Genomic DNA, 25,052 nt, shown 5'->3' with positions numbered 1-25,052 from the left:
TTGCATCGGACCCCGCTTCCATCTAGTCAGCTGTAAAGGCAACTCGGCTGCATAATCCGGCCCGTCGTGTGTGTTGGGGGCAGAGTTTGGGCCACTTTGCGCCTCCTCCTCCACTTGTTTTAGTCACATTGATATGCAACGCTGCACTTTCTGTTTTGTTTTGCCTTTTCCTCATGTCTTATTCCCCTTTTTAAAAAAAAAACATATTAGATAAATAAATAAATGGCACAGACAGAAATAATGGCTACCTCACACAAAACAATAATACATATTAGTACGCACAATGTGCCTCAGATCTCCATTTTAGGGATATTAAATGCAGCAATTAGAGTGTGCTGCAGATACACAGAGGCTGCACTGGTGGAACTTCCTGCAATTAGAGGCATGGCACTCTGTGTGAACTCCTGAAGGTGTCAGAGCTCATATCTCCCCCCCCCCCTCCACCTGATCAGAAAGGCCCTGTGCTGTGGTGCGATGGAGGGGTGGAGGGAGTGGAGGAGGGAGAGCTGAGGCAGGAGACTCAAGGCTGTTGGCATGTGTTGTTTTTCCACTACGTGATCTCTATACCGATGCGGTCGGCATTAATTTTTGATGAACCATCGGCACAGCATCCTCCCCTCTCGCCCTCTCATCCCAGTCTCTTTCTCTCCCTTCCTCTCTTTCTCTTACAGGCTTTCTTACCCACATATGTATGCTTGCTTTCTTATATGCTGCACTTTTTTTGCTTTGGTGCATCTGTCTCGCCTCCTGGAACCTCAGTATCTTTGTCAAAGTAGCTGAGAGGGGTTGAGGGATTTGGGATGAACTTGGTCTAATCTTTTTTTCAGTTCCATATTTGCTTCTAGAGGCTCAGCAGAGACTTCAATCTAAATTAGCCTAAACATACTGTATGTAGATTGTCAAATGTGTTTTTGTTTTTTTATTTTTTATAGCTGAAACACGTTTGGTTTTAGCTTCATGTCATCATGAAACAAACTATTCAAGTCAACATTCACACAGCATAGTTCAAAAGCTAGGTTCTTTGTTCTTGGGAATTTAAAGCTACTCCAGGCAACTTTATCCAGCAATGAGAAACAACTATGTAAAAAGTTGCTGCTTTAATAGAATATGAAAGAGTAATTCTTTTCTATCAAAATATATTAATTTTACATTAGTACATGGAGTTTTCATCTTAAACCTGAGTGGAGGTCTAATCAGCCCAAGCACACTGTAACCAAACTACTTGACTCCCATTTTGGTCAGCAGCACTGTCTGGAGTTGGGTTGGGCGAGACTGGAACATAAACTACCTCAGGGGTCTGTGTGGTGCAGATTGGGCAGTGCAAATACTGTCTCAGTGATGTTAATTTCATTGGCCGTCAGCTATTTTATGATCTGTTTTTCTAACTCGTGATTTTGTAGTGAATATGGATTTGGATCTGTGCCTGATTGATCACAACAGTCCTACTGCACCTTTATGTGCCATCACTAATACATATCTTTGTACCATAGTGTAACAAAAACATAACCAAGGCAAAAGATTTTTGTGAGCCTGGCTTTCACATTCAATTTAGTCACTTTTGCATTTGTTCATTTGGCAGACTGCTTTGTCCAAAGCAACGTACAGTTGAAGCCACAGTGGATTTGCTTACTATTATTTAACAGACACTCTGTGTTTGTGTCTTATGACTTCCTGTTGGCACATAGGGGCTCTGTTGCTGCCCAATGTTGCGTTTGGCTGATTCAATTAAGGTACCCTACAGTAAAATCCCCACCAGTGGAATTTTAAGAAATGATGGTCACTTGCGTTAATGGCGGTAGATTCTTATGTGGCACGGTGTAGTAATCTCGATATGGGGGAATTAACGTGTTGCTTTTAGAGCCAGCGACAGCAGTCGTCTTCAGATAGTTTTAAATGTATCCAATAACTGGCACTGAATACCTTTCTAACACATTCCTCACAAATGGCATTGGTACAGGCTTCGGTCCAAGGATCTACAGGCCAAGCCACATTTTACAGGAGTGTAGCAAGCAGACTGAGGGATATAAAGAGCAACACATACATTTAACTTTTCTATTAAAGTGTGAAACGGGGGATTTATAGAAAAGGACAGGCGGATTTATCCTTTCCGTGCTTGTAAATGCTGAGCATGCAATTACCCCTATAATAGAGGCGTTGTGTCCAAATTGGAGCCATTAAAGTGATTTAACAGTGCGTGGATTGGCCCTGGCATTTGCGAGGATGTGTACACATGGGGTGTTGTGGAATGGGTGTTTAATCACAGCGTTTTAGAGCCCGGCAATAGCAGAGCAGCCCATGTAGAACACTGACGTGCCACACAGTACAGCGTACTCATTAGGGACTGAATATTTCTAGGGAGAACAATTTTGATGAACAGTTCTTCCCTTTCCCAGTGTTTTTTTTTTTTTTTTTCTTTTCCCTCCACTCTTCAACCTCTATACTACCAGTGGATGACATTTAATGCGTCCTCTGCATCCTCAAAGACACCTCCTGGAAGAAAGGAATTCTTCAGAATGAATAGGATCCAGGATTTCCAATATTTCCCCTATATGCTTTGAAATGCAGGAAACCCTTTCACTCTCTCCTCCACTGCGTCTTCTTTCTTGCCGCCCCCCCCTGTTTCCTCCCTCCCTCTCCTTTCTGCCCCAGTCTGTGCTCTGTGCGCGCTGGAGAGGAGCCCCTGTACAGGTGTGGCGTCCTGGGGAGAGCTTGTAAAGCATTTATTATGGGCTTTGCAGTCCTGTATTATACTGGCAAGCACAGAGCCACTCATGCTTGGCCTTTAACTTCCCTCTGAAGTTCAGCCATACATGAAAAGAGGGGGCTCTGGCCCGCTAATATATTCCTGGTTTAATATTGTATCGGAGAAAAGTGAGGGACGGGGGTAAAGATGAGAAAAAAAGAGAAGAGAGGAGAAGAAAAGTATGTTTAAAAATGTAAATGGAATCCTGGAAGGTTTTTTTTTTTTTTTTTTTTTTTTTTCACGCCCGTTTACTGGTAGTTTGCTGATTAAATATCACGTGGTGACACTGGCAATGCCCAGCCGAGCTTTTGAACCCTGGATCTGTGAAGAATCCTTTTCGAGGCTTTGTGCGCGGGCTGTCTACCATAACTTCCTCTCAAGTAACATAATAGGGACGAGCGGACAGGAAGCAAGACTACATTCTCACCAGTACATTCATTCACTCGCCGACTGCCCCGATGTTAACTTTGTCGGGCTCGGGGTGTAGGTGGAAAATCTGTGTGTCTATAAAAGAGGGAAAGAGCGAGGCAAATCAGTCCAACTCTCCATCTTTTTTTTCCCATTTTTATTTTTTTTATTTTATTTTTTTCCTTGAAAGATCTCCCCCGTTTTCTCATCTCTCTTAATCGCATCCTCATTGGTGGGTCGTATATTTTTAGGTCAGGTTTTTTTTTTTTTTTTTTTTTTTGTTTAGGGACATCTCTGTGGTATTTTATTGGCGTGTACACAAGATCGAGGGGGACAATGGGCAGGACATTGGGGCACACCCTAATTTTGGATTTCTCTCTTTTCTTCCGCCTCTTCTCTCTTTTGGGTGTGTTTGTCCGTTGTGCGTGTCCTGGTCGAAGGAGAGACCCTCCTCCACAGAGCTTGCAAAAGGAACCAAGTGGAAACAGTGCTTCAGATCCTGGCGCTTCCTGGCACGGACATCAACGTTAAAGGTAAGACTTTCTCGCTTTCCCTTTTTCTCTGTAACCTCTGTCTCACCGTCATCTGATTTCACTCCCACTGTTTGCTCTAGGGTTTTGAAGAGCGATTAACATTGGGAGGGGGAAAAAGAGGTGAGAAGAAATAGAAGTGTGTGTGTGTGTGCGCGTCATCATTGAGGTTAACCTTTAGCTAAAATGTAAAGGGTGTGTCTAGAAAGAGCCGGATTGGTTTGGAGGCTGAGATTTATAGCTTTACGGTGACTTTGCTAAGTGAATCAAATCCCTTTTTGATATTTCAGACTGACTTTCTTTTGACCCTTTAGGTCAAATACAATGACTTCCCCTCCTTTTTATGGAACTGTTGTGCTGTTTCTCCGATTTTGTAATAGCCCTTTTAATAGCAGCCTAAGTCAACTTGCAACTTTTGGAAGGAGGCTTATGCAAGAGGCAATCAGGCAGAACTATGTTCAAAATAGTAAAATTACCGCTGTCACTTTGCAGTTGTCTCCCTAAACAAGGCCCGCGTTAACCGTGGCAGAACATCTTCGGTTGGAGTCGTTTCTTGTCAGATCAACGTTGTGATGGTCTTTAAATGGTCTAATTTTTATTCTTCAGGACTTGTCTATCCGTGACCATTTTTCATTTTGGAACGACTGTTGTTAAACATGATCGACTGAAATGCCAGTTTTTGTATAATAATATAAGGCGCACATGGGCGGTGGTTAGTAACCTATTTGTAACTCCCAAACAAGAATTTCAAGCAGTCTAACGGCACACTCACAATGGCTATATCAGTCTTTAGCAGCCAGTCGTGTTAATGTCTTTTGTCTTATGGCAGCGGAAAAGACCGATAAGTCATTAATTTAAAAAAGTAAGTTCTTAAAAGAAATTGCTGACGGCTGTGTCATTTACAGTATTAGCTTTAATCGCTTCGTAAGGTGTCTCGTCTATTTCTACCAATTTTAGCACAGATGTCCTCTAATCAGCCCCCTGCTAGCTTATTTGTTAGCCAAGTTGTTAGCTCTCAGAGCTAACCAACAACTTAGCTGCAACAGAGTGGGTTAGCCCGCTAATGCCACAATAAGTCTCTTTAATCTTTCATCATGACACTCTGGTCAAACTTTAAAATAATCTAATACCATACTGTAGGAGATGTACATACCTATTCAACTGCTTGATACGCAAAATTCTTTACAAAACATTGCTCCTCAGTTATTAAGTGTTAGCTATTTACTATGTAAATTCTTGGCAGAAAGCAAAGTTGTTAAATGTCTGAGATCATTAAAAGGTATATTTAAGCTTTTTAACCTCAAAAGATTTAAACCATAACAATAGCGTAAGTGCTTGTTTGTGTGCTTGTTTTGTTGACCATGTAGACCATGCAGGCTGGACCCCTCTGCATGAAGCGTGCAACCACGGCAGCATTGCGTGTGTGGAGGCTTTGCTGCGTCACCGCCCTGCACCTGTGCTTAATAACCAGGTGGGTGGAGTCAGTCCACTGCAGGACGCCGTGCTAAACGGACACATGGACATTGCCAAAATGCTACTTGAGCATGCAGGTGAGTGAATTTCATCAAAACACAGAGACTCAGTGCTTTAGAGTGAGAGCTGACATAAGGAATGACACAAAGTATTGGTTTCATACATAGACTATAAAATGTGAATGCAGTCTCCGTGACGACACCCATAGATTTCTCAAGAGCCAAACTGAAGCTCAAAGTGGCAGTGCCTGACGTTGGCTAATCCAAAAATGGGCAAAGAAGTGGAGTGTGGATGGAGCCACTCCCCCAACCCCTCACAGTTGTCATGAAGGGGAAACTTAGCTTTAGAGACCAAAACCATTTTGTACCAGGCTCTAAACATGTTTAATTCTGCTGTAAAGTTGGGCATTTTAACATGAGGGTCTATTGGGATTAGTCTATATCCGTGACGTTCCACGTCCGGTATGCGCCGATGCTGACGAAAATTCCACCGGTTGTCCTCCTTTTCGGCCAAATGTCCGCTTTCTTCTCCCAAGACAATTGTGATTTCAGGTTAGTTCTTTCTGTAGTACTTTTTTAAGGTAAAACTACAACACACACATAGTGGTGTTGCTGCCTTATTTTGTCAATATCATTACTCAGGCAGATTCAATTAAAAACTACTCTAACTGTATGTTACATGTGTATATGTCCTAATTTGATGGGATACACTCAACTGTTTATTCATATGTAATCCATCTTCCTTGAAATTATTAATTAAACCAAATGGTCCTCGTCACATGGATGGAATCAAATACTGTTAAAATAAAAAACCTTTAACTTGTCTAGCCAATTGGCTGCCAAGAGAGCTAATCTGTAGAATTAGCCATTCAGCTAATGATTTACTGCAGTGGTGGGCTGCATGTCACTGCTGCTGTAGCTAAGACCCACTTTAAATGTAATGTAGCCAACAAATGCAACGGAGCTTACTGACAGATTGAATGCTGCTTTCGACCTTATTAGCAGGGCCAGTTTTAGCTCAGCTAGCCTCCTGGTAGAGTGAACAACCATTTTGATGGTGGGGCTTTTAAAGGGGCACTCCACCGATTTTACACATCACATTCAGTTCATTCATCACAAAGATGACTACTTTAGCCTCTGAAAGCAGTTGTATAATGTCTTCTCTGGCTCTGGAGCTCTGAAAAAAATAACCCTGATGATGTCATTCAGGTTAATTTGGCTGGGGCATTAAGACTGCATTTTCTTAGCAGAAAGCCTGTGTTACAATCTGGAGGCGTGGAGTTTGAAGGACACTGGCCAGTAACCCTATGTGGCGAATCTAACCAAAGACTGTATTAATTTGTATTATGGGATTTTGGGCTTGATCCATACTTAAGATGAAAACTTAGGACATCTTACTACAATATCCCTTTAATATTGTGATATGTACAATTTGTTAACGTTATCTGAGAGTATATTACGTTCACCTACATTTAAAGAATTATGGGCTGCACACATACAGTGCAGTTGCAAAGACAAAAAGAATTGGTACTGGACCCCAGAGGCCGTAGCAGGTGTCTGCTTCTTCACTGTATGAATTGTAGATCATCTGTACCATCTCTCCCTCCGCCCCCACTGCTTGTCTTTATAATCCTCACGCAATCCTGCACTGCTGTGTCTGTCCAAACAGATTACAGCATCACCTCATAGATGTCTGGTAATGTCTTTTTGACAAGATTAGAGGAGTCAGGATCCACCGCTTGCGAAATTCACACACAGGTTTTTGTGGAAATGTGTCACAACACAACTAGCTTGTGCGTCGGCATGTTTGCACGCCACATGCAGTCTGAGCTCAGGAGGGTTGAAGCGAGCGTGACGGGTGTCATAGCTCAAGAGTGGAGGTGGCGTCGCCGGGTGTGCGGCAGAGGAAATGCGTGTGTGTTTTTGGGGAGGGGTGTCATTTGCCAGCGTTGAACAAGTCTCCCATGTAACATACCTCTGCCTCTGCTCACCTCTCAGTTTGACTAATTATAGTTAATTTGATCCGACTTTTCCATTAACACATGTACATATTCTGTCCTCAAAAAATAAATTAGACTGGGATTGTTTAGTCCCGGAGAGGAAACAAGAGAGCGCTCCCTTTTTTTTTTTTTTTTTTTTTTTTTTTCCTCAGTAACAGGAGGGAGAGCAAATTAAAAGAGGTCAACTGAAGAAGCAGCTATCTGTATCTGTAAAATTAGAAGATAAAGAGAGTGTGTCTGTGCAGCAGACGTCTGGCCTGCTGTCTAGGCCAGGTCTCTTCGCAGGGACCGAGCAGAACAACAGGAATAAGAATACTCCCAATCTGAAACACCTGCAGGCTTGTACATTATACTGCTTTTTCTCGCTCTCTCCTGACTGTTTGCTATTTCCTCTCACCTTGATGGCGGGTTGTCTAAAGGCTACAGCAGGGAGCTGGTGAAGAGGTGAGCCTCTTGACTCCAGGCTACACTGTCTCTTTTGGTCTCTTTTCTGTGATCTCCATCTGGTTGCCATGGACACCATCGATAGGCCAAGCATTTTCTGTCTTCTTTTTGTTTAGATCTTTAAGTCCTGGCTGTTAAATGTGGAAAGTTTTGGCTTTGGGGCTACATCATGCTTAGTTACTGTAAGCATCTTTATGTTGTTGTTCATTCCAGCAGGACTTTTGTGCTCATGGCAGCATTTCTAACACCCATACATCAGACTACTTTTAAAATGTTTGGCCAGGGAGAATCGCTGCAACGTCCCATGACAGGAAAACAGGCTAGTGGGCCGGATGCATTTCCATTCCTCTCTCTCTCTCTCTCTCTCTTTTATTTATTATAGTCCTGTGTTTTTTTTTTTTTGAGTGCCTGCTATATCTCCTGAAACTTTATTTTCCATTGGGGCATTCATCCTGCTGTTTCCAACAGAAAGGCTGAACCTAGCTGCCAAGGATCTGGTAGGCCAGAGAGGGCAACGCTGGCACTGGCACACCAACAAAGCCTTTATTTTAGAGTGATCTCACTCCTTTGTAAGCCTGTCTGCTTGGAGGCCACACTGTGTGTGTGTGTGTGTGTGTGTGTGTGTGTGTGTGTGTGTGTGTGTGTGTGTGTGTGTGTGTGTGTGTGTGTGTGTGTGTGTGTGTGTGTGTGTGTGTGTGTGTGTGTGTGTGTGTGTGTGTGTGTGTGTGTGTGTGTTGCATGCATTTTTAGGTGTGAATTGTAAGGGGGGAGGGATGAATGGATCCCACCCCCTACCCCCTCTACCTCGGGCCCTCCAGGCTTATGGAGCTGGCAAGCAAAGGATGCCATGGCTGAGGGCAAGGCTGACTCTGCTCTCCTCCCCTCCTCCTCCCATTGCCCAAGGCCACCCCACATGACCCTGTGTGTGTGTATGTGTGTGGCTTGTTTTTATTCAGTATGGAAGTGTCCTTGGCTATATATTTTGGTGTATGCATGCACAAATATTTTCTTGAATCTCAAATTCTGTAATGATTGCTGCCTTTTAATTAAGTGTGTGTGTGTGTGTGTTTGCTGTTTCCTTGTGCCCCTTCATCAGCTGGTAGGAGTGTTTTAAATTTTACAGGGTGGCCAGGGCAGCCGGTAACCTTGATTGGAATGGAAATTGACCCGGAGCCTTTAGCTGTGCAGTTCAGACCTCGCACACACACACACACACACACACACACACACACACACACACACACACACACACACACACACACACACACACACACACACACACACACACACACACACACACACACACACACACACACACACACACACACACTGCAGAGGCGTGTCAGTGAGCAAAGAGGGTGGAGAAATAAAGAAAAGAGCCTTTAAGCTGTCACCACTCTGCCCTGTGACCGTAATCACTGATGGCGTCCTCTCAATACAGCCCACCGTGTTAGTAAGCACAGCCAGTCCACCTCGACTTGTAAACACACACACACAGACTAATTTAGATTCTTGGAGGGGAAAGTGTATAGTAGCAGAAAGAAAGAAAGGAAGAATTGTTCAGGTGTAAAGGTGTTTTAATCGTTTCTTATTTGTCTAATTTTCTAATTTTGTTTGTTTGTTTTGTTTGGCTTGAGTCAAGTTCAGAGAAGGCAAGAGAGGTTGCTACATGACTGCCTCTTCACTTTCTCTTTGGAGTATTGTGCATCTCTGGTACACACACACGGTCGGTTAATGCGCAGCATCCCGAGGTCCCTGCAGATCTTAATGTGAATGAGTGTTTGTGGAGCAGAAAGATGTCATTTGCTCAGTGGCACAGGAAACGCACAGTCCCCTCGGACCGCTGTAGTCAGTCATGGTTTGTCTCTGTCTGTTTGTCTATCTCTGTCATAGATCTCTTGACACACACACACACACACACACACACAGGTAGTGCTTTAGACACACTTGGGCTGCTTCACTGTCAGCACGGTAAGAAAGTTCATTCTTCTTAGCACTTATTTCCCTGTGGGTCCTGAACTGGCAACTGCGTGGAGCTGAGCACTCGTACCATTAGAGGTGAGGCTATGTTTGGAGCCCTCGGCTTCACTCGGGCGTGTTGATGTTTCAGCTGCGGGTTTCTTCAGGCTGTATTTCAAGGACTTCCCTCGCTGGGAATTTTAGACTAGATTTTTCATCTTTCTCCTCTCTTCCTGCCTCTCTCTCGCGATCCACCCCCCAACCTTTCTTTCTGTGTTTTGGGGTGGTTGCCAGGATTAAGTCTGGAGCTCTATCCAACAGTCTCCCCGGTCGTTCTTCAACGTGCTCTAAAGACTGAGACACACCAAGCCAATGATCGGCCGTCGGACAGTCTGGCGAGGTCAGTGACTCGAGTCTGTTCGGTGTGTTCCATGCCGTCGTCCGTCCGAGGGGCTGTCGGCCTTCATTTTTGGCCGATTTGACATGTATAATCAGCGGGGCGGGCACTGCCGGCAGTCGGCTCACTCAAATGACCAATATGATTGGTAGAGTGCTAACCCGGAAACAGGGAGCGGAATGAGCGTGACTAGAGTCTCTCAAAATCTGACGAAAATCTTTCAAACTGACCTTTGTCGATCTGAAATGAAGACAGATTCAGCAGCTGTATGGCCTATTTCTCGCTTGAAATGTTTTCAGAAACACGTTTCGGTGAATTATTTTAGGACAATATGAGATCGTATTCTGAACGAGCCGCCATGACAGTCTGTCTTTGAATTTCCGGAGAAACCAGACCCACGTGGCGCGTTCGTCCAGCTGCTGGGTTTCATTTTTGGGCGACAATACAGATTAGCGCCGCCTGCTGTTATGGAGACGTAATACGTCTCGTCGTTTTGGTGTGTTCCGAATAGAGCTGGGCAATATATCGATATTATATACATATTGTGATATGAGACTAGATATCGTCTCAGATTTTGGATATCGTAATATGGCATAAGTGTCTTTTCCTGGTTTTAAAGGCTACATTACAGCAAAGTGATGTCATTTTATGAACTTACCAGACTGTTGTTACTGTTCTGTTATTTGCCTTTGCCCACTTAGTTATTATATCGACATTACTGATGATTATTTATCAAAAATCATGTTGTGTAAATATTTTGTGAAAGCACCACTAGTCAACACTACAATATCGTTGCGGTATTGATATCGAGGTATTTGGATAAAAATATCGTGATATTTGATTTTCTCCATATCGCCCAGCCCTAGTTCCGAGGCACTTTTTTGACCAACTCGGGGAGACTGATCAGTCCAACTGCCTTTTCTGCCGCCTGGTCGGTGTGTCTCGACCTTTAGAGGAGGGAGAGACCCCTTTTCTAGATGAACCCTATGTGTGCATGTTTTATACAGATGAGGATTGAAGTAGGGTGATGATGATTTTGTGATTCGTTACCAAAGGTTTTTTTCATGCCCAGCACTACCTTTTTATAGTGTACAAACCCACAAATGCCTTGCCCCTTTTTAAACAGCTGCAGCTTTTGGTGAGCGTGAAGGCCACAGCGAGCTAGCTTCAGTGAAGAGAAAAGGGCAGAGGCCAAGGAACATTACCTGAAGTATTTTTATGTATTTTACGGTCCTATTTCGCCTACAAGGTTCAGCAGGAATGTAATATATTTATTTGTAAGGACCACATAATTATTGATAGTGAATTTGTAAGTGTGGAAAAAAATTGCTCTTCCATCCACACAAAGCCAAGTTTCAAGGTTTAGTTTGTTTCTTTTGTCCGCTTCCGGGGCCATTGGAAATAAAAACATCGTCACAGGCCCAAGATGATCTTGTTGTTGGCCTTGAAAATCTCTGTATTTTTTATATATATATATACATACATACATACATACATATAATCTATCTCAAACATTGGGAGAGTTAGCGTTATCAGCTGAATAGCTTAGTACAGGCGCTAATGGATCCAAGAGTATATCTTGTACATTACCTCACTAATAATGAATACCGAAATGATACCAAACGTCTGCACTAGTACAAATAGGTTATGTACTCATAAAACAATGGATTGGAAAGTTTGTAAGTACACCAGAAGTTTATTTAAATAACACTTGCCTGCTGGCTTCTGCTCTCTGCTGCTGCAGCTGCAGTAAGACGAGTGCTTAGGGACCGTCTACAAATTACAACACAGAAAAGAGATACATCAAAAATATTTAGTAATTTAATGATTAAATAAGGTAGTGTCTCCACACTTACCTCAATTATAACTTGTCTCCTGCTAGTTGTACCACAGCACTTTAACCTCACAGTGGACGGCACACTTCCGCTCAAAATAGACGCTGCATAAACTTCATTATAACTTTGAAGCATAAAATCTTCAAAATATTCGGCCATGCAGCACATCGGTTGAAAGCTTAGACTCTCAGGATTCCATTAAGCCCACACACAAAGCATAACATAATTTATAGCAGTTAGAAAACTGTAATCTATTTGCGATAACACTGAAAAGGACAGCGCAGATTCAAGTGTGCTTACATACCTGCTCATTCTTCACTTTATCCACTTCGGTGAAATTGTCCAAAAAACATTTTTTTAATATCCAAGCCAGTTTATCCAAAACTAGCTGTTCGTCTCACAATCTTGAAGTTTCTGACCGAATTACAACATAAAAACGGTAAACAATAGCTCACTACCGGACATCTTTTTGACTCTCCCTTCTCATGCAAGACTTGGAACACTACATTTGGGTGTTACATTTGTTCTGCAAAGTCTTACGAATCAAGCAACACCTCTCATGAGCCAACAGGTTCCCGGAGGACAGAGACAGACATCTGAGAAGCAAAAGATATCTCTGCATTCAATTTAGACCACCCTCGTTTCGATCGACAGTTGTCTCTGCCAGTAACAATTTCATGGTTCGAGACCCTCCTACTTCTTTAGCCGATAAGGAGACTATTCCAACGATATATGATAATGTGCCATTAAGTTAGGTTGTGCCCTGGTATAGCCGTGTATAGAACCTTTATAGCCTGTGCGTAACACGTGCGCCCTCGCAGAAAACATCTTTCGAGTTGGATTACGAACACGTTAGTTACAGAGAGCGACTTTGGTGAGTTATCTAATTTCAAGACATTTGTGTGACACTGTACCCTGTACCAGTGTTAGCTATACAACTAATTTGCATCTGTGGTCCACTATGTAAATAGTTTATTTTATCATTCATGTGTGTGTTGTTATATTTCTATATAAAAACCTTGCCAGTGCAGTTTGTTTTCCCTTTTTTTTTTATCAAAATCTCTTAGGCGGAATAGAAGAAAATATAGGTGGCACAAAACATATCTGTAGAAACAAAGTCTTTTGACTTCAAATCGTTTTCAGTAGTAAGCTGACACATGTGGCTATGTATCTCACCAGATGTGTTTTCAGCAGTGTATTTTAGTCAGATTTTACAGATGAATGACTTGGATGGAAATAAAAAACATCCATTCCAGCCTCTGTAACTCTGTGTCAGTAATGCCTAGAATCACCCTGACACTTGTAAAAGACACTCAATAGTGTTTCCTTTCCAATGACACCAGGCACACCCCTGAGTGTCAAAGTATGTGGGAGCTGTACCCCTTTTAATTTGGGTTTGCCGTTTAGACCAAAAATCAGCCGTTTCTTAACAGGCTACAAAAAAGTTTAATTAATAAATATTTTTGTTGTATCTCTTTTCGGTGTTGTAATTTGTAGACGGTCCCTAAGCACTCGTCTTACTGCCGGTAGCTGCAGCAGCAGAAGCCACCAGGCAAGTGTTTAAAGTTTAAATAAACTTCTGGTGTACTTACAAACTTTCCAATCCATTGTCTTATGAGTACATAACCTATTTTTACTACTATATTGACGTTTGGTATCATTTCAGGCATTATTAGTGAGGTAATGTACAAGATACACTCTTGGATCCATTAGCCCCTGCTCTAAGCTATTCAGCTGATAACCCTAACTCGCCCAATGTTCGACCCTAGGGTGAAATTACTCTGAACCATCACTTGAATGTTTTACTGTATAACTCCACCAGAATTCAAACATTCAACCATTGTTACTTTTCAACACCCATAGTTGAGTAAAGTATACATCAAGGCATTCAACAGCAGTTGAGTGTGTTTGCTTAAGTCATTCTTTCAATACGAAACTAAACCCTGCAGCGTTTGTAGAGTGTCGTACTTTTGAAGAGTTTTGGGCAGCAGTCGGGATGGTTGGTACGGTGGGAGCAGTTAGTCATTCAGCGAGAATGTTAAGTGAGTCTGAAGTTCCCAAGTTTAACTTTGCCATCACAAAGTCAAATGTAAAGGCTTCATATAATAAAGAGAATTTAAAAGGTGCAGTCAAATGTGACAATATTGCTACTGCTGCTATAGCAACAAAATTAAAACCCAGTGGGTTACATTTGTATGAAATTATTGTGCCCATGAGAGCTTTGCAGACGCTGAATTCTAAAATAACAGTCTGCATTGATACGTTTATTGCTTTAGTTGCTTTCGTCTTCTGTGTTTACGGAGTATTCCAATCTACTTCTATCACATTAACTCCCAAATAGTTTGAATAACTAAATGAGCCTGTGTGCATGCTAATGGCATCATAGGAAACTGTTTATTTGCGATCACAATGATGATTCAGTGCATGACATATTATTAGAGCAAACAGCTGATGGCAGTGATTAGCCTTTTTCTGATTCAAGAGACCGGTTAAGAGTTCATTTATGGCTCCACTCTGATTATTTAAGACGCTTATCACCCAATGCTGATCAGCATCCGGTAAATCGGAGTACATCTGATAACTCTTCTCTCTAGAGGTGTTGGAGCGGCAGGGGATTACACAAAGCTAGCAGTTGGTGTCCATGCTTGTACATCCTACATCCCACCGTTATCTGCCCCACCTCCTCTGCAAGGCTATGATCCCAACTTTAATCTGCGTCTGCCCACCCAGACTGTGTTTGGGTTGAGCAGCTCACGGACACGGTAATCAGACACAAACCGTTAAGATGGCGCTCACCTGTGACTGAGAATACAGAGCCTGTCGCCGGCTGTGATGACAGGAGCATTTAAATGGACGTATAGCAGAGGCGATGCATACCCTAGTATTGTTACACAAAAGACATTGACCGCGACTGCTTCATCTGATGTAACCTCGACAGGCTTTCCCATCCTTGTATTTTTATTTTTTTATGCTCTATATATCAAGGTAGAAAAGGGGAGAAAAATATCACTGGAGCATTCAGACACTGTTGCTAAAGCAGAGAGGAATGTTTGTGTATTCACACGTCTGGCTGGTCTTTATTTTTTCCTGCATCTGATGCCCTTCCGCTGGCTTCTTTGGTGCTTCACTTGATCGGCCTCGTTGTGTTTGCTGTGGTTTCTAGTTGCTAGCTAGCAGCTCCCCGTTGATATGTGATGCCGTGCCCCTGGCTGCAGTTCACACACTCACCCTGCCTCTCTTTTTCTGGCGGCGAGGGGGGAGGAAATAGAGAGAGAGAGGGGATGTTTACCATGCTGTGGAGCTGCCTGCTTCCCAGCTTGTCTGCCTCAGCCACAGCATCAGACCAGAGAGAGAGAGAGAGAGAGAGAGAGAGAGAGAGAGAGAGAGAGAGAGAGAGAGAGAGAGAGAGAGAGAGAGAGAGAGAGAGAGAGAGAGAGAGAGAGAGAGAGAGAGAGAGAGAACTGCATCTTTCTTTCCCTCACTCCCTCCCTCCCTCTTTTTGCGCCAATTTTCCCATCCTCCACTCTCGCTTTTATATTTCTTGTCTTCGCCTGCCCTCTAAAGGCCAAAGGGCTTTTGTGTGTGTGTGTGTGCGCGCGCATGCGCGTGCGTGTGTGTGTGTGTGCGCGCGTGCATGCGTGTGTGTGTGTGCATGCGTGTGTGTGCGTGTGCATCACAGTCAAACTGCATCTGGCTGGTGCATCAGGCAGTGGCTTTTGCTCGGCATGTGAAGTTCCTCCCTCTGCTGTAGCTTCTGAGCTGAGGTCTTAGCGGGGCAATTTCACATCCATGTACACACACACACACACACACACACACACACACACACACACACACACACACACACACACACACACACACACACACACACACACACACACACACGCATAAAGGATGGTGTAATTACCCTGTGCTCTCATGTAATCCCCCAGGTGCTGTATTTATCTCCACTGCAGCATATCTGACACCCAGCGCCAATACCTGGATTCACTTCAGTCGCAGTCCCTGCACCAAAACCATTCCCCAGCCTCTAGTCTCATAACAGTGTGTGTGTGTGTGTTTGTGTGTATTACATTATAAACAGCAGGTGATGCTATTTGTATGTCTTCTGTTAGAAAATATGTAATTTAGCACTGGCTATGACCACTGATGTCTATATCAAGTGCAGTTGAGCTGTGTGGTGGAGCATTAGAGCGTGTTTTAAATCCCAGGATGGTTAATAAGTGAATATCTTGTCCAGAGGATAAAACATTAGTATAGAAATGGAGGAAAATACATTTAAAATCCTGGAAAAGCAAGAGACACAAGCTGATGCTTAATGGAAATAAAAGGGAGAAAGTTGAGCAGGTAAATATGCAAATGTGACAAACGGCAGACAGTACGCACCGACACACACGCACAGTTAGCTTTCAGGCAGACACATCTACACTCAAACACGCAGCCCAACAGTCATCATACGGGCTTTCAGACAATCCGCTGCAGGGGCCCCTCTCCTCCCCCCTGCCAGTGTCTCCCCCTTGTTGGAGCCCGTCCCTCAGATACCCAGTTACGTCGGGGAGCGCTGGGAAGATGTGCTTCTCAATCTCGCATTTCTTTCTCTGGTGCTGATGTGCGATCTCGTGTGCGAGCCATTGGTAGAGACATGACCGAGAGAAGACTTTCAAGAGACTATTATTTCATTTTAAGTTTGCCTCTGTTCATTTTTGGGGTCCTCTATTTGATTGCAGTTTAAATTCCCCTGTATTGTGCCACCTGAGGAAAAGTAGTGCTTCAAAATTGCAGTAGGAGAATAAACCTTGTCCTCTTCTCTTTCTTTTCTCCTCGTTTGGCTGAAAACACTCCACATAGTGCTTGCGTTCGTGGCTGAAAGGCCCATTGAAGAGCTCCAAGGCTTGTCCTTTCAAAGGGAGGCACGATACATGAGACGTGACTATATTGTAAAGCAAAAACAGCCTCAGTCAGAAGATGGATCTATTTTCCAGCAGATATGATGTTGCGTGTTCCCATGTGTCTGCATGGGGTACTATAATAAATAGTGTTGTTTTATTTTTAAATCCACATTGCGGTGGACCTGAAGCTTTCTGCTATGTGTCACACCACGGCCGGCTTCCCCCATTACAGCCACTCCTACGCCATGAGCGTAATAGCGAGCGCGGCTTGTTATAGAAACCTGGTGATCATGACCTGCTGTGAACAACCTCACTCGCTCTCGCACAGCACATCGCTCCGTCTCCCTCGCCCTCCCCTCTCTGCCTTCCTCTCGTGGCCACTTTGATCAAATCTGTGCTCTTACGTCCTTGACTGGTGCCCCCGATGCCTGAACCCTGCATTTGAAATTTCCCCGCTTATGTAAAAGTTTATGTAGATCAATGCCACAATTTATGCAGATTGAGTTTTTGCCACTCAGGCTTGAAGCACTGAAAGGTAGATGAGCGCTGACCTTCCCCGCTAACAGCTACGTGAGCTCTCACCGATTATCTCATAACTGCTACACACAGAGTTAGTTCAGTGGCAGACAGAGAGATGGAGAGCAATTTCAGAATTCATATTGTTCCATTTTGAACTTTTTTTTTTTTTTTTATGGTGTCATTTAAAATAAGGTAAAATAAGTCTTTTTGTCAAAATGGCATCTGGGAGGCTTAGTAAGTGTTGTTCATGTCACAATGCGCAGACACACACACACACGATTGTCCCTTTTTTAAAACCTAACGCTGCAGCCCGTCAGACAGAAACAACTGGCAGCAGTGTTGGAATCAAGCGGCCGCCTGTGTGTCACGCCGAGCCTCCACAGAGCCCTAAACATTGCATGTGGCAGCAGCATTGCCGAGGTTGAACAGTCAAGTGCCATCAGGAGAAGTTTGCAATAGAAATGGGCCTATCGGAAGGCAAACAAAGGGCACCCACTTGACTCGACCAGCTCCGTGTAGGCTAAGTGCACAAGGGCCTGTCTGACACTGGAAAATGGCTTTCAGTCTGAACAGAAAAAGCAGAAAGAGAGAGTAGAGGGTACCTGTCACCGTTAGAACTTTCCCGGCTTTGTAGAAGGGAGGGAACAAGTGTTACGTTCAAATGTGACTGTCATGTTCAGTTTGAGTGTAGTGCAGCGCTGCAAGGGTAATGCCAAGGTTGTTGGAGAGGTTTTGAATGTACAACTATTTGTCTTGTAGGTGTGCTTCGTCTTCCTCTTTCACTTAACAATAATAATAATTATTGGTAATTATGAATGAAATGAACTTCATTGAAAGTGAACAGAGTAGAAGGGTAGAACATTTTCAGCAGTCATTTTCTGATGTCACAGTTGAGGTCTGTCGCGAGCGTATCACCCCCTGTAACTCTCGGTGTAAGTGATTCTAATGATAGCAACGAGTTTGCGTGCAGCAGTACGTAAAATAAAAATAAAAAAAGGCCAACATGAAAGCAGAGCCTCCATCAGGTCACCAACCCTCTGCGCCTTGTACACAAACACAAAGTGACCCGCCAGTCACACAGTTAAGACAAAGTGTCAGCTGAAGTTAGTGCTGAAGTGAGCTAAAAGCCCGGGCTGGCATTGAGGCCCCAGCTGTTGGCTTTAACTCCTCACGTCACTGTATGTGTGTGTGTATACACTGTATAGCATATGCATATTTGTGTGTGTGTGTGTGTGTGTGTGTGTGTGTGTGTGTGTGTGTGTGTGTGTGTGTGTGTGTGTGTGTGTGTGTGTGTGTGTGTGTGTGTGTGTGTGTGTGTGTGTGTGTGTGTGTGTGTGTGTGTGTGTGCACTGTTTATATTTGTTGCTGCGTCCTGTCATTGACCCGTGTAGTGTCTCTTCCGCCTTATTTGATAATGATGCTGCAGCCTATAGTAGCTTGGCTGCATGTCAGTGTCATGATGTCATCGCTGATGCCTCCGCCGGCTGTTTACATTCGACTCATTAACCTCCTAGTTTAAGGCTAAGCTGCCATTTTAATATCAAAATCCTACTGCAGTATATCACAGCTTACTAAAACTGCAGGTGGATTTTAATTTTAAGTCCATTCATTAGTAGGAGTTTATTTCCCAACAAGTACCTTCAGGTGATGCCCCTCGTATCCAGAGCACATCCTTCGTTGATCTCAGTCTGGGAGGCAATTTTAAAGATGAGCTTTAGTGAAGGTTGAAGAATACTCAATAAATCAATCTTTTTTGTTTAGCACAACAAAAGTCATGCGACACAAAGTGCTTCACAGTTTGCATCATTTACTGGGGGGGGGGTCAAAGAGTATTTATGTTTTAGTAGTGTTTGTATTTAAATATTCTGTTTTGTCCCATTGTGTGTGAAGCTGAAACACTTTGGGTCGAGCACTCCGACACCTGAACGTTATGCACTCGTCCTTGGCTCTCATGCGTAGAGTTGTCTTACTTAAATAGAGGCAGTGACAGACCGTCTTAAAAACACTCGACACTGTCATTGTCGATGTTGATGAAGTACTCGCTACTATTTAGAACAAATTAGTTAACTTGGTTTTGTTCTGTAGTAGTTTAAAATATATATATATATATATATATATATATATATACAGCCAAATATTTGCAGTCACGCTTGTCGCAGGTCGTTTCCTCTCGCTGCAGCATTTTCACCCATGCGTACGATCTTTTCAAAAGCGGTAAATGTCATTGTGCAAGTAGCCTTTAGTAGCCTCGAGCTCTGATAGAAAAGACTGTAGTCGAAGCCAGTAAGGGTTGCGTGATCTGATGCTGTGTACCTCTGCCCCCTCCAGGCTCCGTTCTCCTGCAGCAGACTGACCGAGACGGGCTTACTGCGCTGAAGCTGGTCTCTGCCACAAGTGAGAGAGAGGAGCTCCTCCGCAGCGCACAGGTTGGGGACTCAGCCCTGAGAAACAACGTGACTAAGGTGTCGAACCTGCCCCTGCTGGAGGCCGGATCCTCTCTGCTGGCCCACCTCATTTTCTCCTACCGGCAAGAAAAGGGTCTGCCTGGCCACCTGCAGCCCAGCGACAAGTCCTACAGCCTGGGCTACACGCTGGTCAGGGCCCTGGAGACACACTCGCACCAAGAAGTGACTTTGGGCTGGACAGACCAGCAGGCGGTGAGGCTGGTGGAGGATGCAGAGACACTGCTGGAGCTCAGCAGAGGGAGTTACCTGGGGCAGGTGTCCCAGGCAGTGAAAGAGTGCAAAGGAGAGAATACAATGTTCCTAATGGAGATACTGGAAGATCTCAAGGCTCGGGGGAAAGCGCTAGTGGCTGATCTGTGAACACACTGAGAAAGACTTGAATGTGCAACCTTTGATTGAAATGCTAACAAAAGGGCATCTGTGTCAGTTATAGACCGGTAAATGGGTAGGCATGCGTTTTGAAGTTAGCGGTGTGTTCATTTCTACAGAGAAAACATTTTAGTTTATTCACCATAACCCCCAGAGTTAGACAAGTTGATACATACCCTTCTCATCTCCGTGCGTGCTGTAAGGCTGTCTGACGCCACCAGCGGCATCAGGCCAGCACCGAACATGCAGGTGAATGGTTCCAGCAATCCTACTGCTCTGAATAAGTGACAAAATAACTCCAACATGTTCCTATTTACATGTTGTGATTTGTAGAATCACAGTGTGTACAAAAAACAACGTAACACGAGACACAGCCGTCTTCTAACCGCAAACCGGGAACTATATTCTCAGACAGGCTTGCTGCAAAGCAAATCATTCCGCCCAAGTACTATATTCTTCCGCCTGAGAATATAGTTCCCGGTTTGTTTACGGTTAGAAGGTGGCTGTGTGGTTATGGTGAATAAGCTAAATTCCCAATAAGTCGGCATGTTCCTTTAATATTTACCTAATACAGTACATGGGTTGTATATTGTTCACTACCTTGTTAATATTAGATTTTTCTTATGGAAAAATGTCCCTAAAAATGTAATTTTGTTGAATGTTCCAAGTTGCATGTTTTTTATGGCAACACGATAACTTCTGCATTGACTGTTACTACCTCAAGTTCTCCTTTTCTACTGATACTTTGTTCAAAGAGAATTGTTTTTTTTGTTTTTTTTACACGTTAACTATTATTTATCACAAAATAAATGAAAATAACTTAACAAATGCAGTAGCTTCATGTGGGGGCCACAGTGAAAGAGAGTAAAGCCAATTATGGCAGAATTCATCCTGGTCGGAGCTGCTTGAGGCGCTGATGTGCACTCAGGGTCTCGGCCACACAGACAGCTGTGAGGAATGAGCCACTTCCTGAAGCTGAACACGAATGAAGAAAGGGGCTCAGGCCTGCTTGTTGGAGTGGGTCGAGTGGGCGGTGGAGCAAAGGAGGTGAGGAGAGGGGGGATTTGAACACTGAAATGTGAATTTGGTGCCTCAGACTGAGATGAATGGCCGTCCATTTCCTTTGCTGCTACCAGCGTTGGTTTGGAAACGAGAAGAAGCAGAAAGTAAATCCAGACACTGTGAAGATGATAAAAAATATTTAATTTTGTGTTTGTTTTTCTATTTTTTTCTTTCAAAATAAGCAACATACATCAGATGCATTTCATTTTTCAAACCAGAAAAAAAAATATTTTCTTCCACCCCCCCTCCTCATGACTAACCCCATGTCTCTGCTCCTTATTCCTGTCCTGAAATGTCATTGGTCCGATCTGGGCACATGAAAATGATGTCACAGGCAGGCAACGTAGCAGGCGGAAAAAGACAGATCTTAGAAAATGAGGCAGGCATACACCTACTTTACAACATCAACAGGCATACTGTAGAAAATACAAACATAAATTAAGTAGCTATGTACAGTATTTAAAAAATAAATAGTCTCATTTCAACTTGGTGCAAATAAAAGTGCTTTTTTTTTCCTTTTACATCTGTCCGTCTGATACATTCCTTTATATAATGTATTTTCTCTAAATGATACAAAATAAAAATACTTTGCTAGCATACAGCTGAAATCCAATAATAAATGACAGAACAAGAAACGATATTTGGATGCAATACCACACAATAGTCACCACATTTTTTGTAAAGTAACTACATACAGTAGTAGACACATAACTATCGGGTATTCAAACGGTCCCTACAGGCATTATAAAAAGCCATCCTTCACGAGCCACAGAGTGGGTTTGTTGAGGAGGCTATAATCAGTCTGCGACGCTACTCTTAGGGGACAGTCTGTTATTGTATTTCAAGTGGATTCCTCAAAACAACAAAACAAAATCAATGGCCCTCTGGAGTGACAAATCCAAGCCTGTTGATATTTAAGCATGGATATGGATGGGTAAAGAGGGAGGGAAAGGGTACAGGCAATGGCAAGTAGACAGGCAGGGCTAGAAGATGACACAATGGCAGAAGAGCGCTTTAGTTGTGGTAGAGAGGGGGTGTAGAGTGATAAAGACAGAGAGACAGACAAAGGGGGGGGGAACACAAAGATGGAGAAGTGGGGGGAAATGGAGGCAGGGATCAGATCAGTAGGATGAGGGGAGACCCCTTCAAATGTAGCCTGAGCTGTGATCTTTCAACAGATGCTCAGCAAGAAGCCCAGGAGGCCGTCCCTTCAGACAGGGTCGCAACCCCGTTCACTGACGAATGAGGGAACCGCAGAGAGAGCAAACGGAGAGAAGCATGATGGGAAAAGAGATCTGAAATAGCATAAAACCCACACACGCATACATTCCTCCATCCCTGACATCTGAGGCCTAAGTCCCCTCAGAGGCTTGCCTTGTCACACAGCGACTTGCTGCTCATCTAGCTGACGGCCTTCTACACCAGTAAACTCCACACCAAATAACAGCTGGCACTTCTGCTGCACCACACCACACCACACACATACACTTCAAACTTGCTGACACACACATTGACTGAATCTACGCATCAGTGTACAGCTGGAGGGGTGATACAATTGTAACACACACCGACGCTGAGAAAAAGCAACGTGTCTTTGATTGCATAAACATGTGTACGCAAACACTCTCATACACAGTTCACATACACAAGCCTCTGTCTCTGGAAAGGCAGATCAAAGTTGAGCTGTGGGCACAGGAGGTGGGGCAGATGGAGAGGGTGGCCAGCCTGGGGCACAGCATCACAGAGAGCATGTTTGTGTGAGTGCGTGTGTGTGTGTGTGTGTCTGAGAGAGAATGTGTCTGCTCAAATGGGATGTTATGCTTTCATCTGTGAGCAAGTAGGTGCAGTATGTTTACGCGAGATCTCTTAAAGAAGCGATGTGTTCTTTTTTTTTTTTTTCTTTTCTTTTGTGTCTGCATGCATGCTTGTGTGTGTGTGTGTGCGTGCGTGCGTGTGTGTGTGTGAATGCTGTCTTGTGTGGCCGCCAAGGCAAAGGGAGAGATGAGAGGAAAGGAGACCAGCCTTTCAAACAAGATTAGGGCTGTGGCTGCCTAAAGGCCTGCCTGCCTGCCTGGCGACACTCTGCATAGACTGGGTGACATCTATATTAACGACAGCAGAAGGCCCAGTCTGCTGCGCCTCCTGACAGACAGAGAAGGTGTCTCGATGATTGGCTGACAGGGGACTTTGACATGTTTTTAAGGGGTTAAACAGCTAAATTATCTGGATATTTAGTAGTGATAAAGGTTTGGGGCAAAATACAAACTAAATACAAAATCCTCTACAGTGATGTTCCTTTATCCTCTGGGTATTATTTAATTATGATTATGTAATCACAATCTATTTTAAGAAGAACAGACTCACTGTACTTTAAACTAATACCACTGTCCACTGTGGTTTGATTATTTTTTTTTTTTTTTGGATTAATATCTTAAAAAAAGAAGGAAAAAAAAGAAGCAAATTTGGCCCTTGTATTAAAAGCACAGACATATACCAGCACAAGCTTTCAGCCTGTTGGTCCAGCTTTGTGTTTGTGTAGATGGACATATCTGGAGGCTACGACCATAATTGCTAATCAACTTGGCTGGCTGAGTTAAGTGGAAACAATCCAAATTACTGCCAGTGAACATAACATCATTACGATCCAAGAGAAGGAGTAAACAAAAAGGTTCTTCAGTACAAAAACAATTAGAAAATATGAACATATTACCAAAAACATTTAATAATAAGAACAATATGAGCTAAAAAAAAACGTAAAAGTCTATTGCAGAGTTATAATGCAAGCTTGTATTTTGATAAACACGGATACACTACAAATGTATTTTGGGGACGGTGAGTTTAAATGTTAAAGCTCGTTTTACTCATTGTGTGACACTTGTCACTCGTGGCGAGTAGATGGACAGAGTGCTCGGAGCTGTCAGAGTGATGGAGAGAGGAAAACAGAAGAGTGGCTCACACGGCTGAGAAAAAGGTCATTCCAACCATCCTTTCATCGCCTTTTAAACTTAATCAAAAACATAAATGGGAATATTTCTTGTACTCGTCTTTTTTATACAAAAATTACACTTCAGGAAACTGTACTGTACTGTACGTCATGAGCAATTAAAGACAGAAAAAAAATGAGGTTTTAGAGAAGAAAAGAGGAAAGAAAAAAAGGAAGGATAGCTGAGCCGAGCTGTCTTCCTCTGCTCCTTAGCGTCCAGTAATAAGACCACGAGAAGAAAAGTGGAGAAGAGAAGAGTTGGTGGGCGGACACAGTCATCTACCCGGGGTTGTTTTTCTTCCTTTTATTTGGACTGGGATTGGGATCCAGTTTCAGCTCTCTGTACTGCACCTGTTAAAACACACAGAAACACGCAGGCATGCACGCACACACACACACACACACACACACACACACACACACACACACACACACACACACACACACACACACACACACACACACACACACACACACACACACACACACACACACACACACACACACACACACACACACACACACACACACACACACACACACACACACACACACACACACACACCACCCGGTCAGGTGGAAAGAGCAAAGGATGCTTGAATAGCACAGAAACCCTCCAGAGGCTCTCTCAGTCCAGCTGTGAGGAACAGTGGCCTCAGGGAAGGGATTACACACTGATTACAACACACACACACACAATCTATGTACACTGTTCAAAGCTCCAAATACAGTCGTGCTTGCACACAGACGCACACAAATAATACGCGTACACACAGACTTCTGCAGATGTGGGACAGTGGCCTAAGGGAAGGGATCACACAAACAAACAGAACAGGGCAAGGCCTCGTGGGAAAGCTTGGAGAGACAACAGAGTCATCTCAGTATGGCAAGATGGTTAGAAGAGAAAGGGCAGAGGGATGAGAAGGAGACAGAAGATAGACAAAGCACCGTAACCCTTTATAGGGTAGTGATAGTTA

At 43.6% G+C, this 25,052-nt stretch overlaps 2 protein-coding genes across 6 annotated transcripts in view; one reads left to right on the top strand and one right to left on the bottom strand.

The window, feature by feature from the left end:
- Positions 1–20,194, top strand: part of slf1 (SMC5/6 complex localization factor 1) — a 33,625-nt gene extending 13,431 nt beyond the window's left edge. For all 3 annotated transcript variants that reach the window (XM_028578537.1, XM_028578535.1, XM_028578536.1), the window contains 3 exons: positions 3,592–3,684; positions 5,049–5,231; positions 19,525–20,194. In XM_028578537.1, the coding sequence (XP_028434338.1) occupies positions 3,592–3,684; positions 5,049–5,231; positions 19,525–20,021 (773 nt within the window). In that variant the 3' untranslated portion in view covers positions 20,022–20,194. The remainder of the gene's footprint in view (positions 1–3,591; positions 3,685–5,048; positions 5,232–19,524) is intronic.
- A 3,434-nt stretch (positions 20,195–23,628) lies between these two features.
- mctp1a (multiple C2 domains, transmembrane 1a) overlaps positions 23,629–25,052 on the bottom strand; it is a 147,008-nt gene continuing 145,584 nt past the window's right edge. For all 3 annotated transcript variants that reach the window (XM_028578062.1, XM_028578064.1, XM_028578066.1), the window contains one exon: positions 23,629–24,426. In XM_028578062.1, the coding sequence (XP_028433863.1) occupies positions 24,355–24,426 (72 nt within the window). In that variant the 3' untranslated portion in view covers positions 23,629–24,354. The remainder of the gene's footprint in view (positions 24,427–25,052) is intronic.

Source organism: Perca flavescens, chromosome 5 (genome assembly GCF_004354835.1).
Source record: "Perca flavescens isolate YP-PL-M2 chromosome 5, PFLA_1.0, whole genome shotgun sequence".
Lineage (NCBI taxonomy): Eukaryota > Metazoa > Chordata > Actinopteri > Perciformes > Percidae > Perca > Perca flavescens.
This window is presented reverse-complemented; position numbering and strand designations above follow the sequence as displayed.